This window comes from Leopardus geoffroyi, chromosome B1, assembly GCF_018350155.1.
Source record: "Leopardus geoffroyi isolate Oge1 chromosome B1, O.geoffroyi_Oge1_pat1.0, whole genome shotgun sequence".
Lineage (NCBI taxonomy): Eukaryota > Metazoa > Chordata > Mammalia > Carnivora > Felidae > Leopardus > Leopardus geoffroyi.
The window spans coordinates 104,448,354-104,473,264 of NC_059327.1; the positions used below are offsets into that span (position 1 = coordinate 104,448,354).

Sequence of the window (24,911 nt, forward strand, 5' to 3'; positions counted from 1 at the left end):
TTGTAACCAGCCACAGGGATTTAACTAGTAACAGAAGGAAGCCTATGATCTCTGTCACACCAATACATATACCCAAAGGCTAGAATCAAATCAGATCTCTATTGCAGCTCATGTGTTTGTCATATTTTCTGTAATTTAAAAATTTGTATTAATTTTTTGTTGTGGTTAATTGTCACTTGGATAATAGAAAATATTTATAAGATTGAGGTTAGAGATATCATTGCCCCAATTTTATTTGTGCTTTTTGAAGAATTTTGATAAGGGCTTAGAATAAACTACCAAATGTTCTTTCTCAGATTCCCTTTTCCATCCTTAGTAAAAAACTGGTGTTTTTTGCTTAAGTGATAGGCTATTCTGAGGAATACAAGTCTGCAGGGTAAAGTGACTGGAATTCTTAGGTATAGTGTTATTTATCACAGTTTTCATTGTTCATTTGTTTCAAATTATTTCACCCTCTTAAATAACTTATCTCAAATTTCTCAATGTTATTTTATCCCTAATTGTTGATGTTATATGTAAAAGCTTCATATGATCATGGAAATAGAACATTGTCCTAACTTTACTATTTGATACTAAAACTTTACTATTTGATATTTGATATTTTTTACTACAGTTAACCTATTAGAGAATTATTTCATGTAGTGAATGGTATTGCTATTAGTAAAAGTAAAATGTTATTAGTAAAAGGGCTATTAGCTTCAGTGACCATGAGTCCTTTGAAGATAACCTCTGTGCAAATCTAAACTATAGAACATTCTGTAAGATAACTGGCCTGGTCTCTTCAAAAAGTCAGTGTCATTGAACAAAATGGAGGGAAGTACTATCTTGGATGTGATAGCCAAATGCAATGCATGAATTTTGGTTATTTTGATTAAAACAACTATCAAAAGAAAGTTTTTGAGAAAAATTGGAAATCTGAATGTGGATTGGATTGTAGATGTTGATGGGGGGAATAATCGTTACTTTTCTTTGGAATTAGGAAGATATTGGGGTTAGCAGGAAACTTTTTATTTTTGTAAGATTCATCCTGGTGTATTTAAGGATGAGGTATTAGAATGTCTGTACCTTCCTTTAAAATGGTTCAACCAAAGATAAATAAGTAACTATATCTAAATTTAATACATTTAAACAAGTAAATATATTCACACATACATATGTAGATAAAACAAATGTGGCAAACATTATGAATTGTGGAATCCAGAGTAGGATATTCATTTTATTTTCAACTTTTTTGTATTTTTCAAAAAGTTCATTAAAATTGGAAGAAAATGTTTATAATAAAAACATTTTTTGTAATAAATGCAATAAAAAAATTGGAAACAGAAAATCTCTGTAGATCATGTAAAGCAGAATTGCCTGAGTTTACAGCTGTCTTCAAGAACAGACTACTTCAGTTTACAACCTGGTTCTGTTCAAACCCTGTTACAACTGACCCCTGGTAGGTCTGAAGACCTGTCTTTCATTCTCTTCTGCCCCCCATGCTCTCTCACGTTTCCTATCCTCTTATGTCTTTCCCTCATCAAGATGGAGATACCTTTGACCATGGTGACTTAAAGTTTAGTTGGTTAAGTGATTATATGTATATCAAAACTGATTAGTTCTAGACTATTACTTTTAACAGTGTGATACAATGAAAGACCTTTTCTCTCATTAAAACAATTCGAGGAATTCGCAAAGGGTCAGATGTAACTTGGGGGCAGTTGGGGAATTCATCTGATTCGGAAGGTACAACTGACTTAAACATTTATTGCTAACTTGGGCCTGCAGTGCGTAGTCAAAGTAGATAAACCACGGTATCTCTCTTTACCTGAGATTTTTCAGCTACCTGGAGTTTTTGGTTCACAAAGATAAAACTGACCTTCACTTCCCTCTTGGCATTGCTGGTCATGACAAGTTTATATCCTATTACCATGTGTATTCTTTTCCTAAGCCCCTCTGTGCGCCATTATATTTTCTGGCATATTTGACATTGTCTTAGTAACTTTTGGGTCCTTTCTGAATGTGTGATAATAAGCCCATGTCTTGGTGAGTATTGTGTGTTTCCCTTTTAATAAGTGCTGGCATCTACTGCCTGGATCAGTTATGAAGTTTCTTATTCTTAGGAAGAGCATTAATATAATTTTGGTTTTATGATGCTATGACATTTTTGTTGCTTTTAAAAATTTTTTTTAATGTTTATTTTTGAGAGAGAAAGAGAGAGAGAGACAGAGCACAAGTAGGAGAGGGACAGAGAGAGAGACACACACAGAATCTGAAGCAGGCCCCGGGCTCCAAGCCTTCGGTACAGAGCCCGACGTGGGGCTCAAACTCACGAACTGCGAGATCATGACCTGAGCTGAAGTTGGACACTTAACCAACTGACTGAGCCACCCAGGTGCCTCTTTGCTGCTTTTTATAAAGAATGCTTTAGAAAGCTTCTAGATAAAACACATGTAAATATTTGATTCTTTTACTTTTCAGATTGCATAATGAATTGCTATATATGCAAATATAGACATACATTTAATGTATTTACATATATCCATAGGTATGATACTTTATATTAATAGTATAAAATGATGAAATGATATGATATAAATGATATGAAAATGACATAAATGATATAATGACCATATGTGGAATTTAAAAAACAGACAAACCAGAAAATAGACTTTTTAATACAGAAAACAAACTGGTGGTTGCCAGAGGGGAGGTGGGTGAAATAGATAAAGGGGATTAAGAGTTCATTTATCTTGGGGCTTGTGGGTCGCTGAGTCAGTTAAGTGTCCAACCCTTGATTTTGGCTCAGGTCTTGATCTCACAGCTGGTGAGTGCGAGCCCGCATTGGGCTCTGTGCTGACAGTGCAGGGCCTGCTTGGGATTCTCTCTATCCCTCTCTCTCTCAAAATAAAGGTTTTTTTTGTTTTTTTTTAAAAAGAGTTCATGGGGCGCCTGGGTGGCTCAGTCGGTTGAGCGGCCGACTTCGGCTCGGGTCATGATCTCACGGTCCGTGAGTTCGAGCCCCCCCGTCAGGCTCTGTGCTGACAGCTCAGAGCCTGGAGCCTGTTTCAGATTCTGTGTCTCCCTCTCTCTGACCCTCCCCCGTTCATGCTCTGTCTCTCTCTGTCTCAAAAATAAATAAACATTTAAAAAAAAAATTAAAAAGAGTTCACTTATCTTGATGAGCACTGAGAAGCATATAGAATTTTTGAATCACTGTATTGTACACCTGAAACTAATACAACACTCTATGTTCATTATACTTGAATTAAAAAAAAAGAGTAAAATAAAAAAGAGCATAAAATGATGAGTTATATACATTTACCTTTGAATATATGTACAGCAGCATATGTCTGTATAATCACATTTTATGTATTGGCATTTTGATTTTTATTACAAATTCAGCGTGGTCCTCTAATTTCTAATGAAAGCTCAACAACCCCAGTGATTTGGTATGATAGTGACCTCTACTGGTGAATATGCATTTTAAAAAAGTGTAGCCTTATTTATTTGATTTATTTTGAATAGTGTGTTCCCTCTCTGTAGGCAAAATGGAAGGCATTTTTCCATTTCTTTTTGTCATCATTCCAAGATAGTCTTAGTATAAAGATATTTCTATAAAGGATAAATAAATAGGTCAGTGTGATTACCTTAAAAAAGAGTAATTTCATGGATCATTTTAACTGATTCATTAACTAATTGTATAGCATTTGAAAGTATTCACTGATGCCTTATGTCAGCTAAACACTTAAAGTTAGCCTTTTAGCGGTGCCTGGGTGGCTCAGTCGGTTAAGCGTCAGACTCTTGATTTCAGCTCAGGTCAGGATCTTGCTGTTGTGAGATCGAGCCCCGCCTTGGTCTCCATGCTGGGTGTGGAGCCTGACATTCTCTCTCTCCCTCTCCCTTTGCCCTTTCCCACTTCCATGCAATCTCTCTCTCTCAGAAAAATAAAGTTAGCCTTTAATTAATGATACAGTAAAAGACCTTTTGGTGATATAACTCGTCTTTTATTTTTATAAAAATTAGATATTAGGCCTAATTTTGCCAAACCTCTGAATTAAAAATGATGTGTAGTGACTTCAGCATTTTGAAAAAGGACTAAACCAATATTGACACTTCACCAGCAGACTCTTCATTATGTTTCTAAAGTTGTTTATTGATAGAATGCAGGACTCTCCAATTCTCAGTCTTAAACACTTTGCCAATCCAAACTCTCTCCCATGAGATGAAATGCTAGGCAATTTTATGATGTCAGCTGTAAGCAAATCGTTCTTTTAGGCGTTCATTTCAGTTGAAAAGCATGACTTAGTATTTGTCCAACCAACCTACTAATTATCTTTTATAAATTAAAATAACACATTGAAGACAGTTTTGAAATGTTAAGTGTAAAATGAAAATAAATATTCAGGGTGAACATTATACATAATTATTAGAATCACATCATCAGTGAGATAAAGCACAGTAAAGCTGTTGTGAGTTGGGTTGCCTAAGAATTTTGGAAGGGAAGCTCATCTCCAGGTGGTGGGAGGTTTTGGAGTTTCTGTGCTTCGTTTCATAAGAGCCATCCAATTAGAAGGGAAAAAATGGTATTTTAGTGCTATAGTTTCATTGTTAGTTAACTTGATGTTAATTTATAAATGCACATTTTTATCATAAAATGAAAAATGGATAGAATTAATTCTTTAAGCTCACTTTCTTGGAATATATATACTAGTTAATACTTGTTATTGATTTTTGTATTAGAAAACAGAATTATAGTAAATACAGTAACACTATAAAAAGTAGTAAAAAGGTTTTTACAATTTAAAAACCTGTGGATACTAAGTAGATGAAGAGCATACACTCTGAAGTCACACTGATTGAAATTTAAGTTCCATCTTTTACTAGCTGTAGGGCTTTTTGTAAATGATTTAACCCCTCAAAGCCTCAGTTTCTTCATCTGTAAAATGGGGATACTGATAGCGGGATTATAGTCAGGACTAGATGAGATAATATACACAAATGCTTCAGAAAATTTTTGGCACACGTTAAGTACCAAGTCAGTGTTAGCTGTTGTTTCCATGTCTCTGTGATGGAGTTTTCTGTCTTTGGCTTGTATAGCCTGTGATTCCCATTTAGTTCTAAAGCACAGAAATTTCTCACTGTGTCCAAGCTCCATGTTCCTGTCTTCTCAATAATTTATTCATATACATCCATTGATACTCACTGTGCAAAAGCAGTGGATGTCACAGTTAGCCCAAGTTCTCCAAGAAGCAAATGCCAAGACTAGATTAAATGTGCAGGAAATTTATTAGGGGAAACTCCCCATGAGGCTAAAAGGGGACAGAGCTAGGAGAGCTGTGGACCTCCACACAAGTCTAACCTAGAGTGAAAGAGAGGGGAAAGAAGGGATGCGGGGGCATGGGCAAAAGAGGTGAAGGGGTAGGAGGTACAGGCTTCCAGTTATGGAATGAGTAAGTCATGGGGATGAAGGGCACAGCCTAGGGAATATGGTCCATGGTATTGTAAAACCACCTGTATGGTGACGGATGGGACCTACGCTTGTGGTACACAGCATAACATACAGAATTGCTGAATCCTGGGGCACCTGGGTGGCTCAGTCAGTTGAGCATCCAACTTTGGCTCAGGTCATGATCTTGCAGTTCATGAGTTCGAGCCCCACACTGGGCTCTGTAATGACATCTCAGAGCCTGGGGCCTCCTTTGGATTCTGTGTGTGTGTGTGTGTCTCTCTCTCTCTGCCTCTCCCTTGCTTGCACCCTGTCTCTCTCTCAAAAATAAGTAAATATTTGAAAAAAAAAAAAAAAGAATTGCTGAATCCCGTGTTGTACACCTGAAAGGAATGTTAACATTGTGTGTCAACTATACTTTCAGAAAATTTTTTGAAGAAGATAAATTTTTAATTTAAAAAAGTATCATAAAATATCTCAAAGCAGAAAAAAAGGAAGAGAGAAAAACTTAATAAAATTCTTTCAGGCATGTTTGATTTTCCCCTTGGTTTGAAATGTGTGAACGATTATGGGGGTGGATAAAGCAAATAACTGAAGAAGTAAAACAGACAGGGACTGGACCTCAGTCATTCTATAAGCTGATGAAAAAATAAGACATGGAAGAAAATTTGTATGGATTTTACATAAATGGCACAAAAATCAACCTGCCCATTTAACGGTGGTAATAGCACTACTTATGACATTTTAAAACTTGTTTTAGAAATCTGAATAATTATGGGTCTTTGTCTTTTCAAAACATTTAAATTGTAATAACTACCAAAGTTGTGAATCATCACTTTTAAAGTGCATTTCCAATTAAGACATACACTTTACCCTATAATTTAAGACTAGTGTATATCTCTTATCATTTATTTAACTCTGTTTTACCCATGTTTTTTCACTTCACGGAAAGAACTCATATCTGTTATTTCCACAGGGAGCGTGATGCAAACAGAATCAATTACATGTATGCTCAGTATGTAAAAAATACTATGGAACCACTTAATATCCCAGATGTCAGTAAAGACAAAAGATTTCCCTGGACAGTAAGTAAACCAGTTTTAAACTTGGAGCTCGAACACTGTTTTCCCATCAGATCCACACTTACAAGGACTCTTCAGCTGAAGGTCTTAGAACTGGCTCTTTCAGAGTGATCTGCTGAAGGAAAATAAAATAGTTCATAACATCTCTTAAGGGATGGTTAGCTGTACTCACATATTTTTCCCTCTACTTGGATCAGTTTTTTAATGTGTAATAATGAACTATCAACTAATTTTGAGGCAATTTATTACCTACTTAATGTCAGTGACATTCCTTAGATAGTGTTGCTATAGTTCTTGAGTTTATCCTAAAAACTTAAGTTCCATTTGGCTCAAACTTATATAGCTGGTAATCTACTGCAGTGAGCAGCTCTGTGGAGAAATGAGTATATTTTCTTTGACAGCAAAGCTACAAAGATCAGTAGTATCTCAGACACTGAAAACTTTGAATTGTCATGTTTTCTGTCTCTGGAAAAGCATTGCACTTTGAGGCAGCTGCCTTGATTTTGTTATTTGCAAATCTAGAAGACCCAATATGGGCAATAGAAACAGTGGCAGTCCTAAAGAAACACAAGTTTGTAGCATTGGTATCCCAGATAGTGTAGTGCTTTCTGGATTCTGCCCATCTTGTTAAGTTATTGAGACATCTGCTACACCAGTATAGGAAATAACTGCATAAATATTTGCTTAATATTACCATAAGTTGCTTGGAAAGTTTACAATGAAAAAAAGAAATATAGGATATTTATTACTTTTAATAATGTAAAGACTAATTGGTTTATATTGCATTTATGTGAACTTCATTGTTATTTGTACATTTTCTGCACTCTGATGTTATCTCAAGCTAATAAAAGATGAATATATTAGTGGTTTCAGATGTCCAGTATAGTTTACATAACACCTAATGGGCAAATCAGTCTCTTCATAATTTGTACCTGTTTTGTTTTATTTTTGTTTTTGTTTAGAATGAAAACACAGGAAGCGTAAGTCAACAGTTCATTAGAAGTTTGCTTTGTACGCCTATAAAAAATGGAAAGAAGAATAAAGTGATAGGTAAAGCCTTTTACTAACCCATACTCTGGACTTATTAAAGAAAAAAATGTATTTCCAGAAGCTTTTTTCCTTCAAGTGTAAATTTAAGAAATAAAATGTGTGAAAAAAGATAAAAATTGGAATAATGAAAGACGTTTGAAATAATTTTACATTGATAAATGTTGATAGACATTGTTAAATATCTTAACTGTAACATATTTTTGTAATTATTATAATGCTATTTCAACAGAATATTTGTTGAAAAATGATGTGTTGAAAGTTTGTAGACTGAGAAACATTAGGTCAATAATGTGTATTGTTTTAGCTATCACTTCATGGCTCTGATTTTCTGTTAAATATGTGGTTTAGAGTTTAGAAGGTATTCATTTGTTCAAAAATATTTATTGAGCACTCTGCTGTTCTAGTGATCTGGAATAAATCAGCAAGCAATGTGGAAATCCCTGCCCTCAGGGAGCTTACATTCTAAGATTATAGAAAAATGCCTACTTCAGGAATGCTGGAAGAATGCATCCTCAGAACAAAATGGAATGATGTTTCCTATTATTGACACTATTATTTCTTGGCATTACAGGTTATATTAAGAGTAGTACGGAAAATATGAGGTTTTCTATGTCAGCTGTGCATGACTGACACGTGAAAATAGTCTGAACTGTTAACATTGTCCCAAGAACTTGGAAATAAAGGAAATATGAAGGCTTTCTAAAGGCTAACCTTTTAAATCAAAAGCCTAATGAAGTAAGGCTTAGAAATGTCAATTTACCTTAAAGTAAAAGTCTGAATAGTTTCTAGGTTGTAAGACTTAACTATAATTTTATTGAAAGAGGGTATCAGAAAGATGGGGGAGGAGAGGTATTATTAATGAAAATAGAAAAAAAAAAGACAAATACCTATCCAGATTCTGTCCAGCAGTCAGGGAATTTTTGTCCCTCAAGTGCAGATGGATGTAGTAAGTTGTGTCAGTCTTGGTAGAGTATTCTGACCAAGTGGCGAGGCCATCACTGAGGGGGCAGTGGATGTAGCAGGTTGTAGCCATCAGTGATTACAGTGCCTTTGCTGGTGCACATCCTTCTTGCGAGACAGATACACCAGGGGATACTATGAAGCATCCCACCAATCAGACTTCCCTTGTTCTGATTATTTTTTTCCCAAGGTAGCTTAACTCATAGGAGGAGAATGCATTATTCATATACTCGAAAATATATGGATGGCTTTGACAGCTGTTTCTAGTTATAAATCAGTGAATTGGACTTGAGGCAATGGACTGGAGTTGCAGGTGCACATACTCCTATTCCCTGGGACAGATCTGTTTCTTGCTGTACGTGAATATTCTGCTGTTAGATATCAGTCTTGTGAACTTAGTTACAGTGCCTCTACCCCCAGAGAAATGGCTCTGTCCTCAGTCATGGTAATCTAGTTTCTAAGGCTACAAGGCCAGGAGTCATATCCTGACTGTGGTGTGAATTGCCTAGTAAAGTCTCTAGAAACCAGCCTGGGGACTCCCAGCCGAGCTGCTTGGTCACCTGCACTCTTCACAGATCTCAGAGAGAAAAGTAGAGGCTGCTGAATACATAGTATGGGAATTTTCTTTTCAAGATTATCATCCATGAGTTTGCTAATATAAGCAATAAGGAAACTGACAAGGGTGCCTTACAATATGATACCAAGTAAATGTTATAAAAATTTTATTCGGTCAGGAGCGCAAGGTGAAAACTACATTGTAAATATTACACTTTTTTAAATTTTTTTTTCAACGTTTTTTATTTATTTTTGGGACAGAGAGAGACAGAGCATGAACGGGGGAGGGGCAGAGAGAGAGGGAGACACAGAATCAGAAACAGGCTCCAGGCTCTGAGCCAGCAGCCCAGAGCCTGACGCGGGGCTCGAACTCACGGACCGCGAGATCGTGACCTGGCTGAAGTCGGACGCTTAACCGACTGCGCCACCCAGGCGCCCCTATTACACTTTTTTAAAACAATGCTTTTTGATATAAGCTGCCTCTGACCTTTGCAAATGTGAAGTGAAATTCCAGAAGGGATGCATTATTTACTAGCAAGTTTTCATAATGAGGACTGAGTGGCAACTTGCTACATCAGGTCAGATCTTTGCTTTTCCTCAGCAGCATCTCTTTGGAATAATAATTGGGAATGGGGAGTAGCTGGAGGAAGTTCTCCATCAGGCTTTGTCATCACTTGACACAAATGTGAGCTGGTTCAGTGAAGTGCAAACAGCCCCAGGTGGGGAGGGGACTCAGCATCCATTTGGCTCCACTCTTCCTGTAACCATTTAAAACATGAGCACATTATTCACCTCTGCCGAGTTGAACCTTTCAGATCTGTTCACATTCTGTGATCCTGTCACGTTTCCTTCAAGTGAGCAAAAAAAAAAAAAAAAAAAAATCAAAAATACCAGTTGAAGTGATCAGACTTGGCATACATTTTGTGTCACCCTACTTGATAACAGAGCCAAAAGCAAGCAAATGTTATCTTTGGAGAGGAAAAATTCCCTATTAATAAAAAGAAAGAAAAAAGTGGGGGTTTTGGTGGGGGCTCAAGTTGATTCCAAGAAAGAGAAGGAACATTTCCAGTGCTCCCTGCTGCTTAAAAGTGTGACAAAACAGAAAATTTGAATTCTTGCCTGTGTTTTGTGCCCACAGATGTGGCATGGAAAATGTCATGGCTGTAGATAATTTTTCTTGCATATCACAGGCCAGATTCCTCTATTATGTAATTCTAATAGAGAATCCCCATAGAGTTTCATGCGGAAAGGCAGACAGGACCATGTGTTTTTTGTAATCTTCCTTCCCCCTCATATTTTTCCGTTACTGACATTTAGATGAAATTATAGACATTAGACCAGTGTGAGCCTGTTGTATTCCCTGAGGCATTGTTTCATATCAAATGTTTTCTTAGTGCTCTGGCTAATAGAGAGTGTTTCTAGAGTTTTGCTTCCAGTGCTATTAAGGAAATATTTTTCTCATTCAATATTCATTTATTTTAACCAGTTATTTCCCCTATTTATTAGGCTAAATATGCCTTTTTCCCAAATCATATTTACCAGGAATTCTTACTGCTATTTTCCATGCCCATTTCAGGACAGATTTGGAAGAAATTAATCCCATTCCCATTCCCCCCCCCCCAAAAAAAAATGTTTAGAACATCTCCACTTTAAATAACTTACATTTTTATCTCTTTGTTAATGAAAAATATAACAAAAATTGTAGTGTTATATTACACATTCTTGATTGTGAAGTATGGGAAATATGTGCAGTTGATTCTTCAAGGGAATTAGGGGGGACTGACACCCCCTCCCATGCAGTCTAAAATCCATGTATGACTTTTAAATCCCACCAAAGTTAACTACTAATAGCCTACTGTTGACCGGAAGTCTCCCCAGTAACAAAAACAGCTGATTAACACATATTTTATTTATTATAGGTTTTATATACTGTATTCTTACAATAAAGTAAGCTAGAGAAAAGAAAATGTATTAAGAAAATCATAAGAAAGAGAAAATACATTTACAGTTCTGTACTGTATTTATCAAAAAAAATGCACATATAAGTGGACCTCACCATTCCAATCCATGCTGTTCAAGGGTCAACTGTATTTCTTAACTGAATGTGTGTTCTAAACTGATTGCTACCCTAACCCTCTGCTCATGTCTGTGTCGCAATTTGATTCTAAGGCATAGATAACTATTCTAAAATTATATGTTTAAATTTGACACTGCTTCACTTTATTTTTCATATGAAGTGTTACCATTTGGCAATATCACTAACTTCTCATTTGCTTATAGAAATATTTGCTAGGATTTTCCCAATGCAAGTATAATGAAACTGTGCAGTGTCATCCATGGTACACATTGCCTATAATGCTTAAAGTTATCTGGTTTTTTTCTCAGAGAATTGTAAATTATGCTTAGCTATAATAAGTTCCAGGCAATGAGACTGTAGGGACAGTAATAATTGGAAGAAAATGAGAAAAAATTAAACTAAGAATGTATGTTAGAATTATAAAAGTGAAAATACATAAAATAAAAATAAATAAATCAAAGGATTATAGTTTTAAGAAATTACTGCAAAAATAGCAAGAAAAACTTTATAGTAGCACTAGAAAACAGAAGATTACCTTTACTGGACTAGAAATAGGGAATTTCTGGAAGATATGAGGTATATATCATTTGTAAGAACGCATTTTACACAAAATGGGAAAAATTTGAATAGAGATGACAATAATAATATCAGACAAAGTCAAATTTAAGGTAAAAACATACTGTAAAGGGTCACTTTGAAATTTATTAAACTTAAAATCCACCAAGACAGTGTAATTGTCATAAATATTTCTAATAAACTAGCATCATTGATATATAAAAGCCAAAGCTATTAAAAATAGAGGGAGAAATGGACAAAATGGAAGTCTTTAGAACACCACATCTCATAGAAAGTTAAACTCCAGGAAAAAATAAGGAAACATTAGCATTAATATAAAAAAATGAAGTGGGTTTAATAGGCAAATATAGATTTACTTTTATATTTCATAACCTAAAAATACAAATTCCTGTCAAATATCCATCAGAAACTTACAAATATTAATGATACACACATATATAACACAAACTCGGTCATTTCCAAAACAGAATTGATGACCACTCTCATGAATCACAATGCATTGGAATTGGAAATGCATAATAAAAGGACAAGTGGGAAGGAAAATTCTCACTTGGAAACTGAAAAGTATTCTCCTTTGTGATGATGGAGAAATCAAAAGCCAAAATGAGAGTACCTCATTTTAGAAAATTGATGGTTGTATCAACATAACATAAAAACTCAAGGTATATGGTCAAAGCTATGCTCAGAGGAGAGATACAGCTTTAACTATTTTGTTATTATTAAGAAATAATAAAGTCATTTGAACTAAGAATTCAGTTGAAGAAATTAGAAAAACAGCACCCTCTCTTTCTTACTTCTATGCTGCCCCCCAATAAAGAAATAAATAGAAAGCAGAGAAAAGTAATTGAAATGATAAATTCATGAAATGGGAAGGGATAATGAAAAAAAGAGATAATGGGGAAACAATAATAATAAGCAAACTTGCAGCACATATAATGAGGATAATAAGAGAAAAACACAAGTAACAATGAATAAAAAATAACTATTGCCCAGAGGAAATTCTAGCCAAAGCAGAGAGGAGGAGATGAAACAATGTGAGATACAGAAAAAGAAAAGGCAAAATAAAACAACTTCCAGATGATATGATTGTGAAGTGGAAAACCTAAGAGAATCAGCTGAAAGTATTTCTCTACAGAGAGTTCTAAAACTTCCTGGTTTTAAAATTATTACAAAAAAATTTTTTTTAACTTTTTTCTATTTTTGAGAGGAAGAGACAGAGCGTGAGTGGGAGAGGGGCAGAGAGAGAGGGAGACGCAGAATTGGAAGCAAGATCCAGGCTCTGAAATGTCGGCACAGAGCCCAGTGTGGGGCTTGAAGTCACAAACTGTGAGATCATGACCTGAGTCCAAGTCGGACGCTTAACTGTGAGCCACCCAGGCGCCCCACCTGGTTTTCAGATTATTAAAGAGAAATAACTTTAATATATCCCAAGACAAATCTGTTCAAAAATAATAATGGAAAAAAAACCCATAGATAATAGTAGCAAAGAATAAATTTAGCCAGAAATATGTAGCGTCTTTATGAGGAAAACTGTAATAGTCTACTGAATAACTTAAAAATCTTTAGTAAGTGAACTAACATAACATTTCCTGATGATAAGAATCTATTTTGTAAGATGTCAACTTCCCCCAGATTAGATTTATATCAATTTTAATACATATCCTCATAGGGTTTTTTTTTTTTCAGAGGGAAGGGGAATTCCTGACCAACATTTATAAAACTCATCTGAAAGAATATCATATAAAAAGAATCAAAGAATAAAAAAAAAAGATTTGGTCTATCAGAAATTAAAATAATGTTGCAAGGGGTGCTTGTGTGGCTCAGTCGGTTGAGCCTCCGACTTCGGCTCAGGTCATGATCTCACAGTTCATGAGTTTGAGCCCCACATCGGGCTCTGTGCTGACGGCTCAGAGCCTGGAGCCTGCTTCGGGTTCTGTGTCTCCCTCTCCCCTCCCCAACTCATGCTCTGTCTTGCTCTCTCTCAAAAATAAATATTAAAAAATAATAATGCTGTAAAAGTAACATAATTAGAAGTATCATATGTGTGCCAGAAAAGATGGCAAGATCAATGGAATGCAATAGAAAGTCTAAATGCACGCCCAATCTGTTACATATATATTAGTGTTATTGTATATAGTAGAGTATATTTCATTGTTTCTAAGGTACCATTGGTTGAAAGACTTCATTTTCTATAGTTCCAAGAAAGAAAAAAAAATAATTTCAATTAAACTATGACAAGCAATTGATTAGGGTGCAAACTGATTTCAAAAATATTAAAATGTGGGGCACCTGGATGGTTCAGTCAGTTAAGCATCTGACTCTTGATTTCAGCTCAGGTCACAAACTCTAGGTTCCTGAGATTGAGCCCCAAGTCAGGCTGAGCCTGCTTGGGATTCTCTCTCTCCCTCTCTCTGGCCCTCCTCTGTTTGCACGTGCTCGCTCTCTCTCTCTCTCTCTCTCTCTCTCTCAAAAATAAATAAATACATATTTTTTAAATTATTAAAATGTGAAAAAAGTACCTAGTAGTTGAAATAAGTATGACTTTAGTGTTTAAGGTGGCAGTTCAAATCATTAGAGAAGGGGTAACTATTCAACTATTGTAAAAATCTAGTAGCAATTTGGGAAAAAATTAAGTTGAATTAAAAAATTAAATGTGATACAGTGAATCTACAAAAATACTACAGGAAAATATAGGTTTATATATAATCTTAAAATGGGGAAGTTTCTTTTAAAAGCAAGACACTCTTCAGCAGAAAATCTCTTTTGATTAAGATAATTGACAAATGACAAGTACAAAAAAATATATATTTGCAAGATTGGTAATAAGGGCAGGTCTTACATATTAAGCAAGACAGGATGCTAATTTCGGAGTCCACACTATGTGGTAGAGAGTACATGAGACTATAAGCAGGATATAAGAGCTGACATCCTGCTGTGCCAAAAAACCAGGAAGTAAACTGTGGTTAGTGACAACATCTGATTCCTAGAGTTACAGAAAAGGAAATATGATTGTGTGATTTTAGAAACCACCTAGTCCCTACTGACAATGTCAGTACAAGTACTTTGTGAACTATAATATTATTAAGTAAACTGATACTTTACTAACTGTTCTCCTTCTTGGTTTTCTCCTAATGTTTTTGAATATTTTATGTTATGATTGTATATATTAATTGATTTTTGCTGAATGGTTTTCTTTTCTTTTTGGCTCTGCATTAAGTACTTTGTTTTTATATATAAGTGATTCTGATTTCATACAGATTACTGGTAGATGTGGCATCTCAGATGACCAGTTTTAAATTTTATTATTGTACTCTTCATCCAGTCTTCCAGTCATTAATGAACTTTTGAAAACCCTAGCTGTAAATGTGTCCAAGCTTTATATTTTCTCCTCAAGAAGGACCCTGTTTGTTATAAACTTTCTTCCTCATAGTTTTTTTTTTTTTTAACTGGGGTATTTTTGTTTGATAGAATTAAATTCTCTGAAGTGTATAAAGGAATCAGCAGGATGATCAAGGATGTTATAAAAATATAACTGTCCATTGTGCTTTCAAAGGGGAATTAGATTATATGCCTAAACGGATAATTTGTCTTTACCCTTTCCTTGCACTGAGCTTAGCCCTGTCTACACATTGTTATCTATAGTGGTGGCTTGTAAAGCAAACACACTTTAGCTGTTCCGCTCTGAGCTGTGGTTGGTACAGCCAGCTTTTGATGTTTGTACATGTGACGTTCATTTCTATACCTTTGAATTCCAGATGAATTAATTAATACTTCTTAATGCACATTCATTGACTTCTGACTAAGGCATAGATTTGAACTGACATCCCGGAGAGTTACTTAGCTAGGTCATAAGCCCAGCAGCCTGCCTGATAGCCACATCTCAACCCCTTCCTGTTGTCTTTTCCTTTCCATACATACAGTAATTCTTATAAACTGGTAAAAAGAGAAATCTTGTTTATGGAAAGTGGCCAGTCAAGCAGGAGACAACTTTAGTAGAAATTGAAAGGCAGTTACGTTGTGATGTGAGGATAAAGCAGGAGCCATGTTACTCTCAAGAAAATGTGATTTGGGAGACAGCCAGAACCTAGATAAACAGTTCCACGTTTATAATTTGGGGATTCACAAAGGTTGGAGGACCAAACCCTTGCACTGTACCATATACGGGACATGTTCTTTTAAGATAATGCTATTTTTCTTGCAGTGTCCAAATTCATTATGTTTCACTTAAAGTATTCCTTGATAGTGGAATAAGTGTTAGAGAAGTATTCCCTGCAGTGCTAATACAGACAGATAAGGATGTCTTTACTGTCTAAAGTAGAAAAACTCCCACAAACAAACCAGAACGAGCAAAAATGAGAGTACAGTGAATTTGCAGGGCTAAGAATAAATTGCACATCAATGGCGATAACAGGACTTAATGTGCAACCATGGATCATTGTGGACTCTATGAAATCCTTTTGTGCTCTGGGAAAAGTAACTGATAACACACTCTGGTCTTCATGGGAAAGTAGTTTGGGTGAAAGCTGCAGTCCTGCATTCTTTCATTAACTCAGTAAACATTTTTCGAGTTCCTGCTATATGCCAGGCATTTTGCTAACTGAGGAAGTGGATCTGAGAAAATAAAATCTCTAAGGCCAGGCTATGTACAGCCTAGAAAGAGGGACAGAAATGAAATTGGCTGTGATACACCAAACAATGGATTAAGGGCATAGGAAAGAGTAGTGCCTGCCTCACCTGGGAGGTGGGAGGCCTCCAGGAACTAGTGTGAAGGAGATGTGAGTGTCAGCTGGCTAATCGGAAGGAAAGCAGTGGGGAGCAGTGGAAAAGCACAGGCAACATTGTGAGCAAGAAGATACAGTCAGGGAACCACCAGCAGTGATCTCAAGGAGGTCAAAGAGCACAGAGCAGAGGAGTGTGGTAAAAAGTGCCCTTTGGGACTAGGCAGAGCCGGGCTTTGAATTTTAGACGTGAGCATAGAAGCTAAGTGGCCTTGAGCAAATGACTTAACTTTTCTGAGACTCAGTTTTTTCATCTGTAAAATGGGGATGGTCATATCTACTTTACAGTGTAAATTTTAAGGCCCAGAGATTGTGTGTGTACTGAAGCATTTAGCATAGTACGTATCCCATGGTGGGCACACACTGGAACTCTGGTATTAAATATTTAGAGACGGAAGAAATAAGGACTTAACACTTTGTTTTACCCAGAGGTAGGAGGTCACTGAACTCCTCAAAGAGAGGCCACTGGCTCAGAATCCCATAGAAGTAGTTCAGTAAAGACTTAAAAGGTTGATGTAATTTTCCATTTATATTGACTACATGTTTGACTTTATTTTTCTTTTTAATTTTTTAAACATTTATTTATTTTTGAGGGACAGAGAGAGCATGAGTGGGGGAAGGGCAGAGAGAGGAAGACACAGAATCCATAGCAGGCTCCAGGCCCAGAGCCCGATATGAGGCTCAAACACACGAACCTTGAGATCATAACCTGAGCAAAAGTCGAAGGCTCAGCTGACTGAGCCATCCAGGTCCCCCTATATGTTTGACTTTCTAAGAGAAGCCAGGACTTGGGAGGTTATGATTTTCTTCAAAGATTAGTTCTGCCTTTATTTCTAAATGGTCATTTTTATTTGCATTTATTTGTAGTATCAAAAGTTGTCTGCAAGTATGATTCTCCTGGATACAGAGGTGCTTATTTGAAATTTGAGATGGTCTGTGTGAATTAACCTGTTTTCTACATTCTGTTTTGTATATTACTGTAGTTTTTAACTTCTGGTTTCTCAGTAAGGAAAGGCAATCTGTGTGACCCAAAATTCTGATGTGCATTAAAATTGTTCTCTTGGCAAATGTACAAAAATCCAATTAGTTTCCAAAGGACAAATTGTCTTTGGGGACTCAGCTGATCTAAAATTCGTGACCGCGTCTGGAAGAAAATAGTACTCTAGGATTTTTTTGAACGCAGGCAACATACTGTGTGAAACAAGTTCTCATGTAAATTAACTTGGTTTACTTTTCTAGCTTTTATATTTGTGAGGATCTGTTTGCTTCTTTGGAGATAGATTCCAAGCACTCATAAAAGCATAAGATAATCTTTTTTTGCGGGGGCTGGGTGTTCAAGCCAATAAAACGTATAATAATTAATAATGTTTACTCAATTTCTTGGATTGTTATAGGGGTTTGCCAACTTGTAAATAAGATGGAGGAGAATACTGGCAAGGTTAAGCCTTTCAACCGAAATGACGAACAGTTTCTGGAGGCTTTTGTCATCTTTTGTGGCTTGGGGATCCAGAACACACAGATGTATGAAGCAGTGGAGAGAGCCATGGCCAAGCAAATGGTCACACTGGAGGTGGGCTGACAACTGTGGGACTCTCAGTCTCTGCAGCCACACTCAGCTTCTGTCTTTCCCGCCAAAACAACTCGTGGGGTCTGTGTGTGATAGCAGCGTCTCCTCACGAGAATCAGACTGAATCCTTAGTTCCTCATGGAAACAGCTAAGGAAACGGAGACCCAGAATATTTTAGAGACTAATCAAAGGTCTCATGACCAAACGAAAACTCAGGCTGTTCGTGCCTTCACTCTTCTGACCTTAAGAATGCATTCACACAGATGTCTGCTGCCCGTGCAGCCTGTCTGCCCCTGGTCCAGTGCCTAAGCATCCCTGTCCCCTGGTGAACAGCTGTACTCATACATTTTGAAAGACAAAAATAGAAACACTAAGCACTCAGAGAACCAGAAGTGAGGAAAAGGGAAACTCTTTCAGATTACAGATGTATGGATCCCACTTCTGAATACCCTGATTCATAAGTCTTGGGTAGAGCCTGGGAATCTACATTATTCCAGAGCTTCCCCCTGGCGATTCTGAATGTGCAGGCAGCTCGTGACCCACTGGCCTGGGACACTGACCTTCGGCAGGCTCCCTCCCGAGGAGGATTACCCTACCCAAGTGGAGCCAGTCCTTTCCAGGTGTATTTCACTAACTGCCTGAAAATGTTCACTTTGCATAACCCAGAAATTTCTTACATCAGAGACCCAGTTTAGGGAAATAGACTTCAAAAGGGCAAATGTCTCTACTTATTCATACAGTGGCGTGAAGTATGTTTGAATATTTGCCTACTCCTATGTAATTGAGATCAGTGGGAATCCATGTTTAGAAACTATAACGTTTTCTCCAATCCTCTAATAAGTTCCTAACCTAAATAGCTAGAAAGATATATAAGTAAAAATTTACTAATAACCAAGATAGTATTAGTAATGATGAATATATAACATGAATAGCTTTGCCATGGTATTATATAAGAGACCTTGGATTATTAGCCAGTGGAAAATTTTTTTTTGAAATACACACGTAGGTATAGGTGCATATATATATATATATATATATATATATATATACACACACACACAAATATATGTATGTGTGTATATATATATGCACACATATACCTCAAATTACATCTATACACATACATATATGTACATATAGTGTCACACATATATACATATGTATGTATACATGTGTGCATGTGTGTATATACATATATTTTTAATCAAATTTTTTATAGTTCCCTTGGTTTTACACTGAATTGAATCTAAGCCAGCTATCAATTAGAAATTATCTCTTCTTGTAAAAACGTTTTATTATGGAAAATTGCAAGCATATACAGAAGTATACTAAAATAGCTTAGTGAGTGCCCATGTACTCATTAGCCATCTTTAATAATTATTGACCCCTGGCCAATATTCCATTCATACACTTGCTCACTGCTCTGCACTCTTCCACTTTAATCCATTGATTATTTTGAAGCAAATCCCAGACATTATATAATTTTGTTCAAAATCTTCATTTTCCTGATTGAGATTTATTTCTATTTTAACACTATAGTTTTACTTCAGTTAAATATATGAGTAATTAGGCTTTTACTTAGTCTAAACATTTATTTTATTTCAATTCATTATGGGAAGTCCTATCGATGCTCACAAGTTTAACCTTGAAAAAGGTTTTCCTTTCCTTACAAGGCATTGGATAAAAGCTAGGGACACCAATCCCTCAGGTTTTCTTAGGACAGTGAATTATTTTGACCTGGAAGCCATGGTCATTATAATGACCAACAAAACAACAATAATAATAGCTAACCTTTGCCAAATGTTTACTCTGTGTTCTGATGCTCACGTGTACAGACATACCTCATTTTATTGTACTTTGTTTTATTGCTTGTCACAGATACTGCATTTTTTACAAATTAAAGGTTTGTGGCAACCCTATGTTGAGCAAATCTGTCAGCATCATTTTTCCAACAGCATTTGCCCACTTCATGTCTCTGTGTCACATTTTGGTAATTCTTACAGTAGTTCAAGCTTTTTCATTATTATTATATTTGTTATGCTAATCTGTGATCAGTCATTAGGACCTGCTGAAAACTCAGGTGATGGGTTCCATTTTTTTAGCAATAAAGTGTTTTTGAAATAAGGTATCATATATTTTTTTAGAAGCAATGCTATTGCACACTTAATAGACTATAGCATAGTGTCAGCATAACTTTTATGTACACTGGGAAACCAAAAAGTTCATTTGACTCCCTTTATTACAATATTGGCTTTATTGCAATAGTCTGGAAATAAACCCGCTATATCTCAGAGGTAGGCCTGTATTAACAAAATTAATCATTACAACCATATGAGTAAGGTGTTATTATTATCTCCAGTGTGACAAAATTTGTTTTTTAAAACTTAGAATGGTATGTTATTCCTGTATCAATTTAAGTCTGAAAATGGCTTACCTTTTTATCAATCTTGCTAATATCTTTGGGGTTTTTAGTAAATCTATGTTGTCTCTGTCAAAGATGAACTTTAAAAAATATTTTTTAAAAAATATGGTAGATGTTTTAAATATGACCACTGCCCTGATTCAAAAGAATGTCTAAAATATTATCCTATTACTTTGAAGTCATTACTTTTGAATATGGGAATTAATGATTCTTCTGTTGAGTGATGAGAAAATAGTAAGCCTGTCTGTTTAACTCTACTAGGGTAAGAGAAAGTGTACTAGTTAGGTGTTGAAAGCAGGGTCCCAGGACCCCTTGTCCCCTCACTGAGTGCCTCATGTCCCCCGATGTTACTGGATGGATTTATGGGGAAGCGCTGCCTGTCTTGATCTGTGTGACATCATGTTCTAGCCATGCCATTTTTCTTTATGAAATTCTAGAGTAGTTACAGCCCTCCCCTGAGAGCTTCTTCTAGACTCCTTGCTTTCCAAATGTCAATGTTAAGTGTCAGTTTACGCAAAAGATTTTTTCATAATTCTGTACACAAGTCAAAATAACTGAAGTCAGTATTATTTTCTAAAAAGCAGTGCAAAAAGAAAAAAGCACAAAATAAATTTTCTGCCAACTTTGAGCCAGTAGCATCGCTTATCAATAATGTGTTCATTACATCAACAGTGTCAGAATAAAAGTGACAAGACTTTCTCTAAACACAGAGAGAGTATACCTTTTGGTCTTCTGAAACAAGCAATTGAGTCAAATCTGGGATTTTTCTTTCTGTTGAAGAAAAGCAGCAAACAAGATTTGACATTCTGAGGTGGCTAGTTCTCTCTCCAGGAAGTTTTAGCAGAATCTCGAGCTTGAGATTGTAGTCTGCATTTGGTAGTTTTCTCTTGGATAACCTGTTTTCTTTGGTTTCTTACCCTATAGGTTCTGTCGTATCACGCTTCAGCAGCAGAGGAAGAAACAAGAGAGCTCCAATCCTTAGCGGTAATTCTCTTTCTTTGTAAAAGTGACTCACTACAGACATTTAATTAATACATAAACATGCTTCTCTTAGGACAACTACTTCCAATGCAATGGTCCCATTTTTTTTTATTGTATTATTATTATTTACTTTGAGAGACAGAGAGTGAGCAGGGAAGGGGCAAAGAGAGAGGGAGAGAGAGAGAGAGAGAGAGAGAGAGAGAGAGAGAATCCTAAGCAGGCTCCACACCATCAGCACAGAGCTTAATGCAGAGCTAGAACCCATGAAGATCCCATGAGATCATGACCTGAGCCGAAACCAAGAGTTGGGCATTTAACTGATTGAGCCACCCAGGCACCCCAGCAATGGTCCCATTTAATTAAATGTGGTAAATATTTAGACAGACATTCATAAAAATATTTAATCAGTTCTACTTTATTGTAGGGCTAAAGAGTCACTGATGATCCAAAGCAAAAGATAACATACTGACTTTGTAGTACATTATATGATTCTGAATTTTTTTTTCAATAATGTCACATCTTTCTTAGGGCAAAACTAAATTTACTTTTCAGCTCCTGGGGACAATGTGAACAGGTGACTGACTGTGAGGTGGTTGTTTGGTTAGGGTAACGACAACAAAGATTTTATAATTTGTTATCAATAATCTGCTCTGCATTATTGAGAATTGAGAGTGATTTTAATGTCTGACCACATGGCCTATGGAATGTTACTTGAAATTGGGTTCAAATAAGGTCAGCTCCTGAATTCTTATTACATCGTTATTTAGTATGCTATGAGAGAAAAAGCACACTGATAATGTAAGTAGAATGTTAAATGTTCTAGGTCGTGGTTGAGATTAATGAAAATTTGAGGCACTTACACATTTACAGCAAAGGCTCGCCTTCTGAGTTGAAATTTACTTGAGACAACACGGATGAGGTCTATGTGAGATGTGACAGGAGTCTGTAAAGAATGAGAAGGGTGTGAACAGATCACTGAGATTCTTTTTCATTGTCCTCATCATCATAGCTGGCCAAATGCCAACCCTCTGTGGCCTTACCTACATTTTCTCACAAAAACTGCACAGCTATGTTATGAGGGCCACACTGAAGTTAGAGAAGCCAAGTGACTTGCTCAAGGTCACACTGGCAGAAAGAGGGGAAGTCAGGATACAAACTCACACAGTCTAGTTCCAGAGCCCATGCATACAACCACTGTGCTGTCTGTTATGAGCTGTTAGGGACAGAGAAGATTAAAGATGATTGAAATGTTTTGACCTCCACCATTAAAAAAATGATGGTGCCATGAATTAACTAAAGTGGAAATATTAAGAAGGAAAACTTGGCAGATTTGACTTTAGAACGTGGTAAGTGTGAGGTGCTGGTGGAAGGACTCAATGGACATCTTCAGTAATCATGAAAGGCAGGACTGGAGTGGGGAGGGGCTGAACCAAAGGTGGCGATTTGGAGGTCCAGCCTTGCGGTTTGGGGCAGTCCCATGGGGGTAGAGCGGTTGGGAGAAGGGCCTGAAAGACTGAAGGCAGAACTTTTGGGAATCTGGGTTTCTGTGGAAGGAGTGGGAAAAGAACCTGGCTGAGGTACAGATGTGGTCGTTAAACAGGGAGGAAGATTTAGGATGGGGCAGTGGCGCAGAAGGCAGAAGTTTCAAAAAGGAAGGAGGTCCTGTTGGTTGTAGAAGGTTGAGAAGTAGGACTGAGGAAGGCTGCTGCATTCTGTGATCATGTGATTGTTCAGACGGCAGCTTTAGGAGTAAAACTGCGAGAGTTAAGAGTAAATGGTGACAAAACGGAGGAAATGAATATAGACTAGTTTTAAAAGATAAGTTTTGTATAAAGCAAGGAGTGGAGAAGTAGTTATTAAGGATGCTGGCTGATGTTTTTGTTTTGGTTTGCTTTGTGTTGTGCACAAGGCTCGCTCACAAGGAAGAGAACCAGCATGTTCGTGGATGGAGGGCAAAGGTACGGCAATGAGGGAGTGCAAGGCAGGGAAGAGATCTGGACCTTGGAGCAGCCTAGGCATTGAGCGAGACAAGAGGGAAGCGATGATAGTAATAATAATAAGAAGAATAGCTACATTTATTGAGCACTTACCTCATACATGGCATGTTGGAAGTTCTTTGTGTGTGTTCACTAAGTGTATTTAGTCCACAGCAGCCCCATCAGGTCGGTATGGTTAGCAGGTGGAATGTGAGGAATTTGAGATTGAGAGGCTTTAGGTTGTCCTGCTCGGGATCTCCCCGGTCGTAAGTGATGGTGCCAGTACTAACTCCGGGCAGCCCAGATCCAAAGCCCAGACTCCCCTGTGTGGCACTGGAGAGGTAATGAGCTGGAAAAGGAAGGCTGAGGACTTACAGATGTTCTCAGTTAAATCAGTGAGTAGAAAGCAGAGTCATTTATTTGCCAAGAACAGTTTAAGGAACTTGGGATGTTTCACCTGAAAGGTTAAGCTTCTTTTGGGGTTAGCCTCATTCGGGATGGACTTTATTTATTTTGTTCATGGCGGTATTTGAAGAAACGAACAGTTCTTCAATTATTCACAGAGGTTTATAGGTTATAAATATCTTTCACATCAGGCTTAATTGGCCTGTTGGTCTCATCCTTCCAGAATGATGAAGTTTTTAACTAAATGCATACTGTGAGTTGGACATTATCACATGGAAAGATACATCTTGAAGTGCTTGTGAGCACTGCAAGAGTATTAAATTAGTTCTAAAATGAGGGCAAGGTTACACTCTGCCATGTGTTGTTTTAGATAAATAAAAACTAGCAAATAGAGCAATTTCTGAAGATAATGCTAAAAACATCACTAGGATATTAAACTTTGCTTTCACTTTGAAAATAGCAATCTTTCAGAAAAAATCTGAAAATTATTTTCTCAATTATTTTTATAATTTTAGCAAGAGAAAAACGCTTTGGAATAACTGAAAATTGCTATATTGCAGTATTGTTCAAAACCATCTGTTGTTTCATTTGGAAAATAGATTTCTGGCAGCTGCACTGGGAAATTTAGGGTTACGTCACTTATAGGTCAGCTAATTTATTTAAATTGGTTGAAATTCAGCAACTGAATTCAATACTGGTTTTCCATCAGCCTAATAAAAATTCCTTTACAGCCCCGACTGCACAGGTGTCTGCATCATCCAGCGACTACCAAAGTTGCTTTGTCGTGTATCTGATTATTTACTCAATTTAAGACCTAAAATAAATTGAAAAGCTGCCTGATGTTTTCTTCGCTTTTATTTTTACAAGTTAGTTCTGGAGAGAATTAAATAATATATTTAAGTATACCAAATATTTATGCCTGTTTCCAGAAAAGTTCTCTAATTATAACAAAAGTATTAACCAAGTTGATAGGAAACTCAAAATCCTTATTTTTTCCCCTTTGTTTTACTTGAGTTTTTAATCTACTTTCTCTTGACTTAAAATTGGGTGTAGC

General features: G+C 36.5%; 1 protein-coding gene across 7 annotated transcripts in view; it reads left to right on the forward strand.

The window, feature by feature from the left end:
* PDE5A (phosphodiesterase 5A) overlaps positions 1–24,911 on the forward strand; it is a 141,021-nt gene that overhangs the window by 65,416 nt on the left and 50,694 nt on the right. For all 7 annotated transcript variants that reach the window (XM_045468788.1, XM_045468760.1, XM_045468785.1 and 4 more), the window contains exons 8-11: positions 6,405–6,513; positions 7,473–7,560; positions 17,901–18,076; positions 21,420–21,479. In XM_045468788.1, coding sequence (XP_045324744.1) covers positions 6,405–6,513; positions 7,473–7,560; positions 17,901–18,076; positions 21,420–21,479 — 433 coding nt within the window. The remainder of the gene's footprint in view (positions 1–6,404; positions 6,514–7,472; positions 7,561–17,900; positions 18,077–21,419; positions 21,480–24,911) is intronic.